Raw genomic sequence first — 19079 nt, forward strand, 5'->3', positions numbered from 1 at the left:
ACTGACTCCTCTAGAGTAAGAGGAATATGTTTCATTGTAGTAGTGACCCACCCAGGGTCTCTTAAGGGCCAAGTTTCTACCACCCAAGAGATGCATTATTTGTAGTAGGCAAATGTGCGGGGTGGTTTGATTTGATAAATTGAAAAAAACTAGGTACCACTTTACTGGGGAGTTCAGTCCCCTAAAATTCCAGTGAAATTAAGCACAGACATTGATAAAAAAACCTAGAGGAATAGAGGCCCGGAAACAAATCACTCAGACTAGACTCCAGAGACCAAAAAGTAAGCAAAGAACGCAATTAGTACTATGAATGAATGAATGAATGAAATACTTATATAGCGCACAATGCGAACTGAATCGCCTCTAGGCGCTGTGGCGAGCTTTGATCATCTGCTAAAAGAGGAAGGTCTTGAGTTTTTTCCTAAAAGCCAGGTGATTTTCTTCCAGGCGGATGTTGATTGGTAGAGCATTCCATAGCCGAGGCCCTTGGACAGCGAATCTCCGATCACCCTTGGATTTATACCGGGCTTTGGGCACGAGGAGGAGGTTTTTGTTGGCTGATCGAAGACTGCGGTTTGGTGTGTAATGATTTATTTTCTCCATTAGGTATTGCGGAGCTTCTCTATGCACGCATTTGTGGGTGAGGCAAAGGGTCTTGAACGTGATCCGATTTTTTACGGTTAGCCAATGTAAGCTCCTCAGTGAAGGAGAAATGGATTCCCAGGGTTTTTTTCCTGTTATCAGCCTTGCCGCCGTGTTTTGGATCAGTTGTAATCGCGCAAGTTGATATTGTGGTAATCCTATGTAAAGCGAGTTTGCGTAGTCCAGTCGTGAATTAATGATTGTTCCAACTACCACTGCTTTGTCATTCTTTGGGATAAAAGGGATGAGTCTGCGAAGCATTCGCAGCAGATGGTGAGATCGACTGACTACAGATCCTATTTGCGCATCCATTGACATTTGTGCGTCTAAAATAACCCCGAGACTCTTCGCTTTGGTCTTTGGGGAGATAGTCTGCCCAAAGACGGTTGGTGGAGACCAGGAGGTTTTGGTTGCGGGCTTATGATTTGGGTGTAAGATAAGAAGCTCTGTCTTTGATTGGTTCAGCTGGAGGGAGTTGGTGGTCATCCAGTCCTCTATTGATTTGAGGCAGTTTTCAAGTTGTTGTTGGTGATCTTTTTTTCCATTGATCCGGAAATAAAGTTGCGTGTCGTCAGCGTAAGAGTGGAAGCAGAGATCTGAGCATCTGATGATTTGAAGGAGTGGGCGAATGTAAATGTTGAAGAGAACGGGTGACAACGGAGAGCCTTGAGGGACTCCGAAGGTGACTGCCCGAGTTTTGGAGAGGAATTTTCCTAGTTTCACTGTCTGTGACCGATTTCCTAGGAAGGACGCGAACCATTGGAGATCTATGTCTTGGACTCCGGCTACTTCTGTGAGGCGGACGAGTAGAGTATTGTGATCTACTGTATCAAACGCTGCACTTAGGTCTAGCAGTACGAGGAGACACGGCTCTCCGTCATCTGCTGCTTCGAGGGCGTCATCCCAAATCTTGAGGAGAGCCGTTTCTGTTCCATGACCCGGGCGGAAGCCTGATTGCAGCGGGTCCAGGAGTTTGTGAGTATCCAGGTGAAGTTGTAGCTGATGTACTACAGCTTTCTCCATGATCTTAGAAATAGTGTTGAGGCTTGTAATCGGCCTACGGTTGTTTGGATCCTGAGGGTCCAGGTTTGGTTTCTTGAGTAGAGGTTTGACGATGCCTTGTTTGAGGATGCTGGGAACAATCCCTTCGTGGAATGATCGGTTTATGAGGTGGGTTATGGTTGGAGCCACGATGTCGGAGCATTCTTTCAGTAGTTTTGTGGGGATGATGTCAATAGGTGAGGTACTGTCACGCAGTTTATTAATGATGTTTTTTGCGGTGTCTACGGTAATTGGGGATAGTGAAAATTTTGGCGGTTGCGGTATGTTGGTGCGGACATCCTCTTTATGTATTTGCTGGCTGAGGTTGGATGTTTTCTTCTGACAAATTGTTTCCCTGATGGTTTTGACTTTATCGATGAAAAAATCCGACAGTTTGTCACAGTAATCCTGGGATTCGCTTTCTGGGGGTTCTAGGCACACCGGATTCATTGATTGATTAACCAGTTTAAACAGTTCCTGTGGTTGGTTTGCGGCCGTTGAGATTGTATATGAGAAGTGGTCCTTTTTGGCTTTGAAGATTGCTTTCCGATAATTCTCTGTCAGACCTTTGTAGTTAAATAGGTTTTCCTCGGTGGGATTTCTTCTCCATGTTCTTTCCGCTCTTCTGCGTTCTTGCTTTAGTACGGAGAGGGAGCTATTAAACCATCCAGCATTTTACTATGGACAATGTACTCTATCAGGGATCAGCAGAGGTAGATGAACAAGTATGTCCAACACATACAAATAGAGGGAAAAACATCAGGGTAAACAGCAGGGAGACAGGGCCCATTCTGGTGGCAGGAGAGGTACTCACAGATCGTATAAAGCCCCCAGTGGGGTGCAGAGTGAGGCCACAAGCAGTAATGGATATGAAATTAGCAGCCTCTATCTCTGTCGACGGAGTAGTCAGGCAAGAACATAAGCTTAGAATTTTCATAGGAGAGCTCGCCCTTAAGCCTAGTTTCTCTGAGGAGTAGGCCACAATCTCAGAAGATAAGTATCCTAAAGATGAGGGTACGTGCTGGAGCTCCAGGAGGCATGCACAGCCAGAATACGGTGGACATTTTGTACCACAAAGAAGCCAGAGAAGCAGGCATTAGAAGCAGATTTTCTGTGAAGATAGGTGGATCGGCCCCCTCCACACCCTCTGGGAGCCCCAAAATGCGAATGTTGAGTATGTTTCGGTTCTCTGCACCTTTATCTCTAGCTTCCAGGTACTTCACCTTAGTTTGGAGAGTGGCCATATGATCATGGATGGCACCCCCCCACAGGGCCCTCCACCGTGGTGATGCACTCCCTGAAATATCCACGTCTCTGCAGATAAGGCTGATGTTGGATTGTAAATCCTTTATCTTTCAGCTAAGAATGGTTTGGCAGTTGGTTATGGCAGTCATCACTGTGAAAGAGATCCGGAGAGACAGAAGTGCAGGCGTCTGTGTCGCCATGTTGGATGAGGCCTCATAGCGAACTCTGTAACTGGCCTGTGAAGACAGTGGGTTCCCCTGCTTCTTTGGAGGCAGACAGAATTCTCTCCTTTGTCATCCCTAGATGGAAGGAAGATGAAAGCAAGGCACACCAAATGGTGAAGAAGAAGCAATGGATGTGGCGAAGCTCTGCAAGATGTCCTGTCTGGTTTCCATCTTGGACACGCCCCCTCCCTTTGGGTAGATTTATCTTCAATTCTGGCGCTGTAAACATACCACAGGAAATGTCTCCAAAGTAGAGGAATCATCTTATACAGTTGTCACTGGAACAAGTGTCCTCACTGGAAGTTTTTCCTCTTTTCCTGTTCTGGCGACAACCTATAAGATTTTCCCTTATTTTCAGTCCTGGAGACTGAAAATAACTGTACAAATAGAGAGGGGATGAATTTTCCGCACAGATGGCACAGAGAGGCTGCAATACTGCTCCAGGTGATATAATAGCTGTGCAGAAGATCGGATACTGGTCCAGTCCGTGAACTGAAAGACTGTCAAAAGTATTTGCTGCTATAATCCTGTTGTATAGTGGCCTAGTGATGTTATGCTTGGATTTTTATAATTAAAGCATTTATACTTTTGAAGACTGGCATACGGTCACCTCTTTTGCATATACTTTGACTGAAGATGGCAATAGTATTAATAAACCTATCATTATTATTCCCCTAAAAAGTTGTAACATAGTATGCATCACTGATATAATAAACTATATTATACTAGTTTTACCTCAATTTCAAGAGGATATAAAATAAGGACATTTGTTATAAAAAAAACATACAAAATATAAATGTTCTTTGCCGCTAAACACATTTACTACTATGTAACACAACACTTTCACAGACATAGTGTGATGTACAAAATAATAAAAAAAAAAAAAAAAAAAAAAAATCTATACCATGACGTGTTCTAAATATTTTTCTCAAACAGAACTATGTGCGGTTTCCATAGAAACCTCAGACTATGCTGGGCTCTGGGGTGTCGTCCATTTTGACCTTCTAGACAGATACATCATGTGCTAATGTCTGCCGCAGGAAGCGCTGGGTTCTTGTAAAATAGTCAATGTGATATTGACAAAATGAATTCTAAAAATATGTATAAAAACTAGGTGCTGAACTGTTTTCCCATTACCAGATGATTTTACAACAAAATACCAAAAACTGCATTATTCTTACGACTTTTTTTTTTGTTTCTCTTAAACAGTTTGACATTAATATAGGGTGACCAGAAGTCCCTGGGTTCCAGGCACAGTCTCCGATTTCAGGAAACTGTCTATGAGTAAAAGCCTCCCCTACTGTGTCCCTGATTAAAATGTAAAGCCTTACAAGATAAAAAAACTTTTTTAACATCTCCTGCACATGAGTGTGGTGGACTAGGGACGAATACACAGGCGCATTCCTAAGGCACTACTATGGAATAAACAGGCCTTGCTGCCCTCTGATGACTAGGGTGGTCCAAAGAGCACTGCAAGAAAGACAAACAAGAAAGTGTACACTGGCCTAGTGCATTATCTTACACATACTTTATTACAAGTCAATGGCTCTGAAGAAGAGGGTTCACCCTCACAATGTGTAGGTCAATTTGGATCCTAGATGGGGTCTCTCTGGCGTTGGAACACTTTGGCTCGAACTTACCACTAGTGACTTCATGTGATGTGAATCTACATGGTTTGAGAGTATATATATATTTTTTATTGACTTGTAAAAAAGTATCCATGGGATAATGCACTAGGCTAGTGTGCCCTTTGTTTACATTTCTTAAAAATGTAAACCTCCTGGGGGTGGGTGGCAGCATAATTTTTTTTATTCTCAATAAAAGTTTGTGGACATGAGAAACTATTAAAATACACCCTGGCTGGCAGTATATGCAATGCAGCCACTCCAACACTTCTTAGCATGAGGAGGGACCTATTCTGTCTGCCATGCCACAGTGAAAAGCAGCTGCTCCAGACTCCTCTTTATCCTTCCATCCTCACCTCATTTTAACTCCCTGTGTGGCCAGGGAGAGATACTGCTTCAAAATACAAATGTTGCAGGTGTAGCACATTGTGTGTCCCTTGCATGTTTCCCCTGGTGTATCCCTACCACATGGACCCTGTCCTCTCCTCTGCCGGGCAGGTTAGATAAAGTGCTAAGCCAGCCAGCATAAGTCCAGGGCATCCACATACTGCCAATATAAATATAAGGCAATGTTTAATACATGTTGTAGTTGAGAAGAAAGTTTGGTTTAAAAATGTCCATCTCTGCCACCCAAATACAAATGTATGTGATACGCTAGATGTTCTGACAGATGCTGATGTTACGCTGACTCAGGGCTTTGTACGGACAAAACTGTCCTTGGCCCAGTGAAAGGATGGCACAGTTTAGCATGGTTGCCAACCCCCAGTGTCATGACGAGTCTCCAGATTCCTCACCATTTGCGACAGGGACACTCCCTCAAATTTAGAGCTCTTTTCAAGCTTCTGCTGTTTAAATGGAACCATCTATAAAAAAAAGGAATGTGTACTTCACTCATGCCCTCCCATCCTCAAATATAAATGGCTTTAAAAAATCTATAAAAATATAGTTTATGCAAAAAAAAATAAAAAAATCTTACTTTAGCTTTATTTCGGACATTTCAGGGGGAGCTGCACGGGTGACATAACCATTTCTCCAAGGAGAACGGGGTGTTCAAAGTCCCGCAAGATTGCCCTCTGTAGCCACCTACATGTCCTGGAAGCATCAGAAGGTTTTTTTTTTCTTTCATATGATCTAAAATTTTCAGAAGTTTTTTTCAAAGACATTTGTATTTGGGGGCTGGAGGGCTGCGAGCAAAGTGGACTTTCAATAAAAGGCAAGGTACGCTTCTTTAATCAGGGCCCACATGCCAACATGCAACAAACTGGAAATAGACTACCCTTTCTGTTGACTTCTGCACTGCAGAATGTGATGTTGCTTGCCTTTTGCCATAATCCTGGGAAGCATATGGATCCCAAATCTTGTGAGAAAATGTTCCAGCATAGTGCAGGGGTATCTTCTTACATGATTTGGGATCTTCATTTTATTCAGGATCTCATCAGAGGGAAGCATTTGCAATTTTTTATTTTTATATATATATTTATAGAAAAAGGGTATTTTTCCTATTCAAAATTATAATGTGATTGGGTAATGGTTAAGTGCCCTATTGATTTGTTGAATGTGCCATTTTTAGTTATAGGTCTCTCCAATACCGCTCATCACGAGATATCTTCTCATTATTTCAAACAAACACAGAGCACATGACTACTGCTGCAGTTGCAGACCTGTCCGCGTGCCGAGCTTCCTTCTGCTAATCTGTCTCGTTGTGTGTTTGGTCTATTGTTTGCTTAAACACATACGTGTTGAGTTGGCTGCGCTGCCATCTGTGCCTATATCCATAACAGCTTGCTTTGCATACAACAGAAATAAACACTGAGAATCAGAAGCCCTGTGAGCCCTACCAATGAGAATGTTCCTCCAGTGTTTTCACTGGTTCATTAACATTTCTGGTATCCCAGAACTTCACTTTGCAATCATCCCCGCAACTGGCCAAGTAGTACTGTTTGTTGGGATTGAAGTCGAGGTCTCGAACCAGCTGTCCATGGGCATTGTCGATGCAGTAGATCTGCCTGAAAAATAATAAACAAATCACTTTATGGAAGCTGTGCCATGGCTAACAATACTCAGAGACATATCTGAAAGAGCTGGTACTGAAAACATGCCAGAGAGAAACATTCCATGTGTTTTTTCTCTTCATTTCATTCCATGCTGCATTTTAATTATATTTTCTATGGAATGCTAACATGGGCTTTAGTTTTCATAGCAAATAAAGATCGAATTTTCAGCAAAAAACACAGCGAGAGTCCCTCTCTATCTGTATAGGAAAATACACGCGTTTTTATTGGAAGGGGCAGGAGGAAAAAAACAACAAAAAAAACAAAACAATATAATAGTAACATAAAAAAAAAATGCATGTGATGTGAATTAAAAAATAAAATGAATGGCAAAAGCATGTGACAACAGGTACATAGGTGTGAATGGAACTTACAGTCACCCCCCCCCCCCTTTAAAATAATCACATTTTGCTGCTATGCAGCCTGAAATGACATCTAGACTTTGCAATATTTGCCCACTCTACTTTGCAGAACTGCTCAAGTTAGTTAAATTTGGTGGTGACCATTTGTGGACTGCAGTCTTCGAGTCATTCCACAGGATTTCAATTGGGTTTAAGTCTGGGCTCGGCCTAGGCCATGCAAAAAACATGCACCTTTTCCTTCAACCACTGGGTGGTAATTTTTGCTGTGTGCTTTAGGTCATTGTCTTCCTATTGAGAACTTTCTGGCAGAGGACAGCAGATTTTCATCAAGAATATGATGGTATTTTTTCCCCATCCATTAGATCATGCATGATTCTAATGCCGTGTACACACGATCAGATTTTCCAACAACAAATGTTGGATGTGAGCTAGTTGCCGGAAAATTTGAGTGTGTGTATGCTCCATCGAACATTTGTTGTCGGACTTTCCGACAACAAATGGCTAGCAGGTTCCCAAATTTTCCGCCAACAAATGTTTGTTGTTGGACTTTCTGATCGTGTGTACACATGTCCGTCGGACAAAAATCCACGCATGCTCGGAATCGAGTACAAGCCAGAAGTGCTCGGTCTTGTAAAACTAGCATTCGTAATGGAGCTATCATGTACGTTCTGTACGTCACTACATTTGTGTGATCGTGTGTATGCAAGATGAGTTGGAGCCAACATCCTTTGAATAAAAATCCACAGTTTTGTTTTCGGAAAGTCCAATCGTGTGTACGGGGCATTAGTGTTTTTAATGTTTTATTAGCCTCCATGGTCGTACAGTGTATTGCTTCTTTTGCAACACAGTCCTGGGTTCAGTTGACATAGGGGGCTATCTGCAAAGGATTTTATATGCAACTTTTGAGCTTGCATTGTTTTTCTGCAGGTACACCAGTTTACACCCACATCCTAGGAAAAAAAACAGATAGACCAAATAGACTCCACCCATGTGGCCATAAGGTATGTGTACCTGCATAACTGTGACAAGGGCACTGGATTTTAAACGCTTCAGAAGTGGGACAGACGTAATTTTTATATGTACTCTGTACAGAGAGTAGTGATATGTCAGCATTACATAATTTCAGTGCTTAATTTTTGCTTCAGCATGCAAATGGTTTGGAAAGAATTTTTTGTATAAATCATGAATCTTTAAAAATTATAAAGAATTAAATGTGTGCGGTATTACTAACAAATCTGAAGCAACTTTGTGATTATTATTATTATTATTATACAGGTTTTATATAGCGCCCAACAGTTTGCGCAGCACTTTACAACATGAGGGCAGGCATTACAGTTACATTACAATTTGTTACAAGAGGAATCAGAGGGCCCTGCTTGTTACAGCTTACAATCTAAAAAGGAAGGGTCAATTGATACAAAAGGTAATAGCTGTGGGGGGATAAGCTGATGAAGGAAGTAAAAACAGTGTTGAAGAGAAGGGTTTTCAGGGATCACCTAAAGATCACCTAAAGATAGGTAGATTAGGGGAGAATCGGACAGATTGGGGTTGGGAGTCCAAAGGATGGGAGAAGCTCTGGAGAAATCCTCGAGCGAGCATGGGAGGAGGTGACAAGGGAGCTAGAGAGCAGGAGGTCTTGGGATGACCGAAGAGAGATGTAACTAGGGGTTTGGCAGGGAGGGGTGGAGGACACTGAATGGCTGGTAAGGTGGACGAGTCTGGCAGCGCCATTCATTATGGACTGAAGGGGGGATAGTCTATGTAAGGGTAACTCAATGAGGAGGGAGTTGCAGTAGTCGAGGCGAGAGATGACCACGGAGTGAATTAGAAGCTTGGTGGTGTCATTAGTTAGAAAGGGGCATATTCTGGAAATGTTACAGAGGCTAAGGCTGATTTGGACAGGGATTGTATGTGGGCCTGATGATGCATTCTACTCACTATGCACCACAATTTATTTTAATTTTCCAGTTTGACCATGCCACTGTGCACAAAGCTAAGTCAGTAAAGACATGGTTTCATGAGTTTGGTGTGGAGGAACTTTAGTGCCTGCACAGAGCCCTTACTTTAACCCAAAGTAACTACAACCCCAATAAACAAAACGTTGGATTACTGTGTAACTTCTCTTCAAAAACAGAATTAAATTATTTGCAAATCTCACAAATCCATATTTTATATACAACAGGAAACAGAATAGATATCAAATGTTGAAATTGAGAAAATTAACCCTTTAAAAAAAAGGGTAATTTTGAATTTGATGGCAGAAATACGTCACAAAAAAAGTAGGGCTGGGGGGGGGTGACAAAAAGCTGGCAAAGTAAGTGGTACGTACAAGGAAGAGCTGGATGAACATTTGACAACAGGTCAGTAACATCTTCGAGTATAAAAAGGGCATTTTAGAGAGTCAGAGTGTCTCAGAAATGGGCAGAGGTTTATCAATCTGTGAAAAACTGTGTCTAAAAATTGCCGAACAATTTCATATTAATGTTTCTAAAAGTAAAATTGCAAAGACTTTAAACCACTTTCTGACAGCTGCATACCAATATACATTGGCACAATGGTAGCAGTGGGCAAATGGGTGTACCTGTACGTCCCCTTTAATTGGCAGGGCTAGTGGGCACACCCGTCGCATGCAGGGTGAGCGTTGCCACGGGTCCCGCGGACTCAATGTCTGCCGGTGTCCCGCAATCGTGTTTCACAGAGCCACAGAATGGGGAGATGCCTATGTAAACAATGTATGTAAACAATCTTCCTAGTGACATGGCAGGGATCTACTGCTCCCTGTCATCGGGAGAAGTGATCACTGTCATGTCAGTGGTAGCTCATATCCCCCACAGTTAGAATCACTCCCTAGGACACACTTAACCCCTTGATCGCCCCCTAGTGTTTAACCCCTTCCCTGACATTGTTATTCACACAGTAATCAGTGCATTTTTATAGCACTGATTGCGATATAAATGACAATGGTCCCAAAATAGTGTCAAAAGTATGTCCGCCATAATGTCACAGTCGTGATAAAAATTTCAGATCACCGCCATTACTAACAAAAAAATAAATTTATAATAAAAATGCCATAAATCTATCCCCTATTTTGTAGACACTAACTTTTGCACAAACCAGTCAATATACACTTATTGCAATTTTTTTTTTACCAAAAGTATGTAGAACAATACATATTGGCCTAAACTGAGGGAAACATTTTTTATATATATATATTTTTGGGGATATTTATTAACAAAAAGTAAAAAATATTGTTTTTCAAAATTGTGGCTATTTTTTTGTTTATAGCACAAAAAATAAAAACCGCAGAGGTGATCAAATACCACAAAAAGAAAGCTCTATTTGTGGGGAAAAAAAGCCTGTCAATTTTGTTTTGGTACAATGTCGCACGGCTGCGCAATTGTCAGTTAAAGTGACCCAGTGCCAAATGGCAAAAAGTGCGCTGGTCAGGAAGGAGGTAAAATCTTCTGGGGCTGAAGCGGGTAAATACAGTATCTCACAAAAGTGAGTACACCCCTTACATTTTTGTAAATATTATATTCTTTTAATGTGACAACACTGAAGAAATGACAGTTTTCTACAATGTAAAGTAGTGAGTGTACAGCTTGTAAAACTGTAAATTTGCTGTCCCCTCAAAAAAAACTCAACACAGCCATTAATGTCTAAACCGCTGGCAACAAAAGTGAGTACAGATCCCAGAACAGGGGATACTACACCGTGGTAAACATAGCCCTGTCCCGACTTCTTTGGAATTGGGGCTGTACTCTGCCAGCTTTTTGTTGGCCTGTCCCAGCTATTTTGAGACATGTTGCTGCTGCCATTAATTTCAAAATGACCTTATTTTTTCTTAAAATGCGTTTTCTTAGTTGAAGCATTTGCAATGTTGTATATTTTTTGTGAATAAAATATGGGTTTCAAGAGCTTTGCAAATCATTGCATTCTGATTTTATGTAGCTTTTGCACGGCATCACAACTTTTTGGAATTGCAGTTATAGAATGTCTGGCCTTTTTTGGCCATCATCAGTACTTGACCTCACAAATGCTCTTCTGGCTAAATGAGCACAAATTCCCACAGACTCCAAAATCTTGTGAAGCCTCCCCAGATGAGTGGAGGTTGTTACATCAGCCAAGGAGAGCAACTCCATATTAATGCCCATGCTTTGAAATGGAATGCCCAACAAAGTGTAATGTGCACACATTTTTTTCTCATGTCACCTTCTGGCTTTCATAAAGCTTGGCATGTATAGAAATGAAGGTAAATACAGCTAAGCAGCTAATTTGCAAAGATAAATATACCAAGATGCAGGATTTCAGGTGAAAGCAGGACATACAAATCTGAAAATAATTCCCCCCCCCCCCCCCCACTGTTAAGGCAGCCGCCGCTATAGCTAAGATCTGTCTCCTCAGTTTAGTGATAAATTACTGTGTGCAAAGGGGATAATCTGTAGCTTAAAAAAGCTTGCACAGACCTCAGTTGTTATAGCAACGGATGTGTATAACATCACTCCAATGCTTATCAAAATCACAACCAGGACTAAAAGGAGAGGAGAAAAAAAAATCTCTCTTAATAGGCATACTATGAGTGTTGCCTTCTGTCTGAGTGCAAACAAAATAGAATTTACAGAAATTAGAGCATTTAGAGCAAAATAATAAAAGCAACTAGAATTTAGACATTTCATTAGTGATTGTAATATTTAATTAGAGATGCCGTAATTTACATGTAGCTGCACAATTTTCAGTAATTTTTGTAAAGGCTACATTTCTGAGAAAATGTAAATGTAATTCTTGGGTGGATTCCGATCACTGGAATCCTCCTTCCTGTTCTTTGATTTTTATGCGCTCAAATAGAAAAATCAGTCTTCACAAAATCTCCCAATAGTAGCGGCCATTATGAAGTTCTGAACGGGAATCTGAAGCCTTCTATTTTCTCTGTAGCATAAAAGGAGTAAATTAAAAATAAAAAGAAAGAAAAGTATAATTGTGAGCCACATGAAACGGGGTATGGTACGGAGGTTCCACCAGAGGACATTACCAAAAAGAAGGTGTCAATGGCTAATTCCATCCATCAGGGTCCAGCAAAATCTAATCACAATAATTTATAGCAGAATACGCTTTTATTTTATGTGGATGTGTGGTAAAAATGGTAATCTCTACTGTGAATGCAAGTATACATGCTCATTGACTCCCTGGAGACTGATGGATGTACGTGGGACACATGTATGTGCCTCCAGTAGGCCACACAGTGTCATTGAGTAATGACAAAGGCATTCACATTCGCAAATTCAGGTAGGTGATATTTGTATCCTGCTCACAAATATTTATAAATGTGCTCACAAAAAGTAAAATTATTTTTTTTATAAACTATTTACGGAAAGAGGGCCCATACACTGGAGATAGTACACAACCTCCTGGTAAATGATATTCTTATTACAAAAGACAGTTTCATAGCACAAACCACAATGTAGAATACAAAAATAACAGTGAAAAAAGAACATACTTCCTGTGAGGGGATCATGGCAGTCAAGAAGTTTTGTATTCCATGAACATGGATAATCAATCTGAGGACCACATATTTTCCAGTGCATACTTTTAATATGTGACCAAGAAGTAGGAAACAGGAACAATTTGCAAGAAATAGTGGGGAGGTACAATAAATATTTGGATGACAATAAAAGGAGTAGGGGTGAAGGGGAGGGGGAAAGCATAGGACCAGTTAAAAAAAGGGTGGGGACCAGTGCCCAACCATCTACAATCGGCAACAGCTACTCTTGTACAGAGTTCATAGGATTCCCCTGTAGGAGTCTTGTGTACTGCAGAGTATTTGTAAATTTGGTCCAGTAGAACCACATCTGCCAACGTTTCCAATGGTTGCCTCTACTGGTAGAGTTGAGCTCTTCCATTTGGCTGATATTATTGACTCTATAAACATACCAATGAAGGGTTTTTTCTTTTTCCTCTAGTACCATGTAGTGCAACATTTTTCTGCAATAAAAGAATTAGGCAGTACTGAGTTTTTATAGATTTTCCTAGGGATGGTGTTGTGATGTATCAGAAAAAAGGTTGGGTTGTTTGGCAACATTATGTCTGTAAACTTTTTGGCTATCCTCTACTGGGCAGAACCAAAAAATGTATAGGGTGTTCCCCCATGGTGCATCCACATCTTCAACACGTGCCAAGAATTGTTGGGTACATTTTATGGAGTACCTGAGGGGTTGTGTACTATCCTGTAAGGATTTTAAAACTGGATTCCTGATATTTCGTACAAACCAAAGTTTTGTGTGTGTAATACAGTATTGTCTCTTTGGACAAGTGTAAATTGTGATTATAAGTTATGTACCCGCTACAAGAAAATAGGATTTTTATATACAGCTTACCTGTAAAATCCTTTTCTTGAGAGTACATCACGGGACACAGGCGCTTCATTACATAGTGGGCTATATAGGCACCTCTGGTGATTGGACACTGGTTAACCCCCATTTAAGGAGAATTCCTCCCCTATATAACCCCTCCCATATGGGAGGCACCTCAGTTTTGTAGCAAAGCAATAGGAAACCACATAAAACCCAAGAGGGGCGGGAGCCCTGTGTCCTGTGATGTACTCTCAAGAAAAGGATTTTACAGGTAAGCTGTATATAAAAATCCTATTTTCTTGATCATACATCACGGGACACAGGAGCTTCATTACATAATGGGATGTCCCAACGCAATGCTCAGATTAAGGGGAGGGAGATACAGATCCTAATTATAGACCACCATGGACCGGAGGACCTAAACTGCAGCCTGCAGTACACTGCGCCCAAAGGCGATATCCTCTTGCCCTCTGACATCCACCTGATAGAATCTGGTGAATGTGTGGACTGATGGCCAAGTTGTAGCCTTACAGATCTGAGCCAGGGAGGCCTGGTGATGCACTGTCCAAGAAGTACTTACAGCCCTAGTTGAGTGTGCTTTCACTTGAAAAGGACGGATTTTCCCTTTAACACTATAGGCCTGAGAAATAATCTGTCTAATCCACCTTGAGAGAGTGGATTTTGATGCCGCCTGGCCCTTACGGCAAAATAAATAAGCAATCAGTTTTTATTATCTGAGCAGTTGCCTGAAGATAGATACTGATTGCCCTTACCACATCCAAAGTGTGCAAAGATTCTTCTTCTGCGGACTGTGGGTCCGGAAAAAAGGATGGTAGGATTAGATCTTGATTCAAATGGAATCCTGAAACCACCTTAGGCAGAAAGGACCTGTTGGGACGCATTACCACCCAGTCCTTATAAATAATTAGATACGGCTCTTTGCTGGAGAGAGCTGCTAGTTCTGACACTCTTCTAGCCGTGGATATGGCTACCAAGAAACCCAATTTTTTAGTCAAAAGAACTAACGAAGCCTGATGCAAAGGTTCAAAAGGTTGCCCCTGCAAAGCCGAGAGAACCAAATTCAGATCCCATGGGCATACCGGAGGTTTGACTGGCGGCCTTATCCGCATAGCCCCCTGGATGAAAGCCCGCAAATGCGATGCAAGTGGCTTCTGAAAAAACACTGACAAGGCCGAAATCTGCACCTTGATAGTGCTTACGGCCAAATTCATTTCTAGGCCTGACTGGAGGAAGGCCAAGATCCTGCTAATGACATACTTTCTAGGATGCCATTCCCTGAGTTCACACCAGGAAACATATGACCTCCAGATTTTGTAGTAACTAAGCCTGGAGGCCGGCTTTCTGGCATTGACCAGAGTAGAAAGGACTGGCCCCGAAAACCCACGGTCTCTCAGAATGTGGGTCTCAGCAGCCAAACCGTCAAATTCAGACTGTGTAAAGCAGGATGGTAAATTGGACCCTGTGAGAGCAGATCTGGCCAGAGAGGGAGGATCCACAGCCTGCCTACTGCCAACTTCATGATCTCTGCGTACCACGGTCGCCTGGGCCAAGCCGGGGCTACCAAAAGAACCGACTTTGTCTCCCTCTTGACTCTTCCCAGGAACCACGACAGAAGCAGACACGGGGGGAAGGCATAAATCAGATTGTACTGATCCCAGGGAACTGTTAGAGCATCTGACCCCTGAGCAAGTGCATCTCTTGTCCTTGACACAAATTTTTTCAGTTTTCTGTTGAACCTGGATGCAAACAGATCTATGTCTGGAGTACCCCACCTACGAAATATGTTCCAAAACACATCGGGGTGCAGAGCCCATTCTCCTGGGCGAAACTGCTGGCGGCTCAGAAAATCCGCCTGCCAATTTTCCACTCCTGGATTGAAGACTGCAGAAAGGCATGGAACATGCCTTTCTGCCCAGACAAGTATGCGATTCACCTCTTTTTGCGCAACCAGACTCCTGATACCGCCCTGGTGATATATAGGCCACTGCTGTGGTATTGTCGGACTGAACCCGAACAGGGAGACCCCGTAGTCTGAAAGACCCGTTTATGAGAGCCATATAAACTGCCTGGATCTCCAAGACTTTTATGGGCAATAGCTTCTTGATCGCAGACCATTTTCCCTGCGAGCATGTCTCCTCCAACACTGCTCCCCAGCCTGTCAGGCTGGCATCTGTAGTTATAATCTTCCATGGAAGAGGAAGAAAAGTTTTGCCTTTCAGCAAATTCTTGGTTTGTAACCACCAGACGAGACTCTTGCGTGTCCCTGGGGATAGACGCATAGGAAGATCCAAGGACTGGGGCTTCCTGTTCCAAGCCGCAAGGATGCATCTTTGCAGAGGCCTTGAGTGGAACTGGGCGAATGGAACGGCCTCGAAGGAGGCGACCATTTTCCCTAACAGTCTCATGCACAACCAAATGGGGGAAGATCTCCTGCCCAGAATTAGGCACACCAGATCCCCAATGGCCAAGGCTTTTGGCCTTGGAAGAAACACCTTGCCCTGAGCGGTGTCGATAAGCATACCCAGGTATTCCAACCTGGTAGCAGGCTTTTGGCCTTGGAAGAAACACCTTGCCCTGAGCGGTGTCGATAAGCATACCGAGGTATTCCAACCTGGTAGCAGGCTGTAGGGACGACTTTTCTAGGTTTATAATCCAACCTAGGCGTTCCAGGTGTTCTAGCGTTCTGGTAAAACTGTGGTTCAGGAGCGCTACTGTTTTCTCCATGAGAAGCAAATTGTCTAGATAAGCCATGACGGCTATACCCTGAGCTCTTAGGTTTGCCAAGAGAGGGTCCAGAATCTTTGTGAAGACTCGAGGGGCCGTAGCAAGCCCGAACGGCAAGGCCACAAATTGAAGATGGCGCCACTCTACCGCGAACCTTAGATACTTTTGGTGTGCAGGAAAAATTGGCACATGGAGATATGCATCCTTGATGTCTATTGATGCCATAAACTCTCCCCCTTGCAGGGAGGAGACCACAGTGCGAATTGACTGCATTCGGAAGGACCGGATGCGTAAAAAACGGTTCAGATCCTTCAGATCCAGGATAGGTCTGACACTTCCATTTGGCTTTGGAACGGTGAAGAGATTCGAGTAAAACCCTGAACCCTGTTCTTTTGGGTCCACTTCTACTATCACCCTCTGGGATAGTAAGTGATCTAAGGCCAGAAATAGCGGTTTTTGCTTTACTGGGTCCCTGGGGATCCTTGACCTTAGAAAGCGAGAAGGTGGAATCTCCTGAAACTCTAGCTTGTAGCCCAGAGATACCGAAGAGACCACCCACTTGTCCTGGATCTGTTCCCGCCAGGCTTCCGCAAACTGCCAAGCGGGGGCGCCCCTTCACAAGGAAGCTTTTGGGCTCTGCTTGGCAGGCTTTCGCCCCCAGGATTTCTTCTGCCCCGGGGCCCGGCCTTGAGCCTTTCCTGTAGAGGAGGGTTGAGAAGGCCGTCGCCACTGCTTAGAGCTTGATGCTCCGGGAGAGAGAGAACGCCTAAAAGATGGACGTTTGCTCCTTTTGACTGGAAGGAGAGTAGATTTACCCCCTGAATTTGTTTGGACGAATTTGTCTAATTCTTCTCCAAACAAACGTTCCCCTTTAAACGGGAACCCAATCAAATGCTTCTTGCATGATAGCTCAGCTGCCCAATTCTTTATCCATAGGGCCCTTCACATGTGTACCAACAGGAGAGACAAACGAGATGCTTGTTGGACAGAATCCAAAATTGCATCAATAATGAAACACAGAGTTTGAGGTATTTCTGCATAATTCTCCACTTTCTCACTGGGAAGGAGGCCAAGCATCTGCTTAACCTGTTCCTTGAGGAACTGGCACAACCCCACAGCTGCGACTGTAGGTTGCACTACAGCGCCAGTCATGGAAAAGGAGGCTTTTAATAATGTTTCCAGCTTCTTATCAGTTGGATCTTTAAATACCTGAGCATTATCCAAAGGACAGGTCAGGTTTCTATTCACGCAAGAAACAGCTGCATCGACAGATGGGACCCCCCATTTCTTGGTGAAACTTTCCTCCAGAGGATAATGCATAGAAAACCTTTTAGGAGGAGCAAACAGTTTATCGGGATGTCCCCAATCCTCATACAACAATTTATCCACTAAGGGATGAATTGGAAAGAAAAAGGCAGTCTGTGGGACCTTCCTGACTCCCAGGGAAGAAACAGAGGACGTAGCGACCTCAGCAGCAGGCATTCTGAATGTGGTATGCACCAATTCAGTATAATACTGCACCTGTTTTCTGAGCGCCTGGGAGGAGGGGACTCTTCCTCTTCCTTTGATTCATCCGACTGCTCAAGATCCCTGTCCCAAGATAGGGATCTCTCCTCATTGTCAGAAATATCATCTGAAAGAGGAATCTCAGCAGAGGGAGGGGATCTACCCCTTTTCCTGCTATCTTTCGGGGAAGCTGAAATAAAATTCATAATTCTCCATTCAAAACCCTCCAATGTAGCCCTAAGGGAGTCCTCAGTGACGTATACTGGGGCTGAGATATTAGGAGAGGCTGCAAACCCTGACAGGGGCACTGACTCATCCTGTGAGGCTGGCTCCAGTCTTGCAGGGGAGGATGGTAACTTACAGGCATTTTTAGAACCCCTGGACCTAGGCGGTGATTTACCAGTGCCCTTGTTACCTCCCCCTGAGACCCTCTTACGAGGAAACATAGTCCTAAGCTACAAAGCAGAGGTACTAGTACAAAGTGCAATCACTGTTGTGCTTAAAGGCTCACAATAAATATATATGCTTAAACTGCACAACCTGATGCTGAGTAGGTGTCTACGGTTTGCCTGGATCCAATCCCTTGGGATGCTTACTGCCCACAGCTCCTGTGTCTCCATTTACAGCCCCCCTGATGCTCTGGGCTTTTTAAAACTGCCGCCTGGCGCCTGCGCAGTACAGCGCCATGCACAACGACATGCACAGCTCGCAACCACACCCCCCTCCTCCATTAGCCCGGGAGCGCGCTCAGCGTGTGCGTACACACGCACGCACGTGCGCATGCATGAGGACCACCGGTATCCAGGGGGGGGAAGGGAATCGCCATTGAAGCTGCGTGGGACCCCCAGACTACGTGGGACCCCTGTATTACCTTTATTGTGGCAGGGATTGCAGTGGAGACGTGAGACATCTGGAGATCCAAGCTTCACTGAGCGTGTGTACTGAAAGGCATGTAAGTATGCATCAGGCTGCTCTTACTCCCTCTAGTGGTGGAAACCAGGTAAGAAATACTACTACTCAATGAAGAAATCCATAATATAATTTATATAGGATTAACTTCCCTTACCTGTCCTCGCCGCAGGAATTGCTGAAAACAGACAGATTCCAGCCTTCACCCATCACGGCGGGCAGAGTTGTGCCAACCTTCAGGTTTTATTGGGGTTCTCTCTCAGAAGAACCTCCTACCTGGACCTTGTAAAAGACTATGCGAAAAACTTTCGTGCCACTAAGTAAATAGTACACCAAGTCTGGTTTTCCCAGAGCCCAATCTTCCAATAGGAGAGGACTTACA

The 19079-nt window shown here is 43.3% G+C and overlaps 1 protein-coding gene across 1 annotated transcript in view; it reads right to left on the bottom strand.

Annotated features, from left to right (window-relative positions):
• Window positions 1-19079, bottom strand: part of EIPR1 (EARP complex and GARP complex interacting protein 1) — a 364672-nt gene that overhangs the window by 17488 nt on the left and 328105 nt on the right. Inside the window, exon 7 of the mRNA XM_077488730.1 lies at window positions 6616-6783. Within this exon, the coding sequence (XP_077344856.1) occupies window positions 6616-6783 (168 nt within the window). The remainder of the gene's footprint in view (window positions 1-6615; window positions 6784-19079) is intronic.

Source organism: Lithobates pipiens, unplaced genomic scaffold (genome assembly GCF_037356315.1).
Source record: "Lithobates pipiens isolate NorthernLeopardFrog02 unplaced genomic scaffold, aLitPip1_a1.2 Scaffold_18, whole genome shotgun sequence".
Taxonomy (NCBI): domain Eukaryota; kingdom Metazoa; phylum Chordata; class Amphibia; order Anura; family Ranidae; genus Lithobates; species Lithobates pipiens.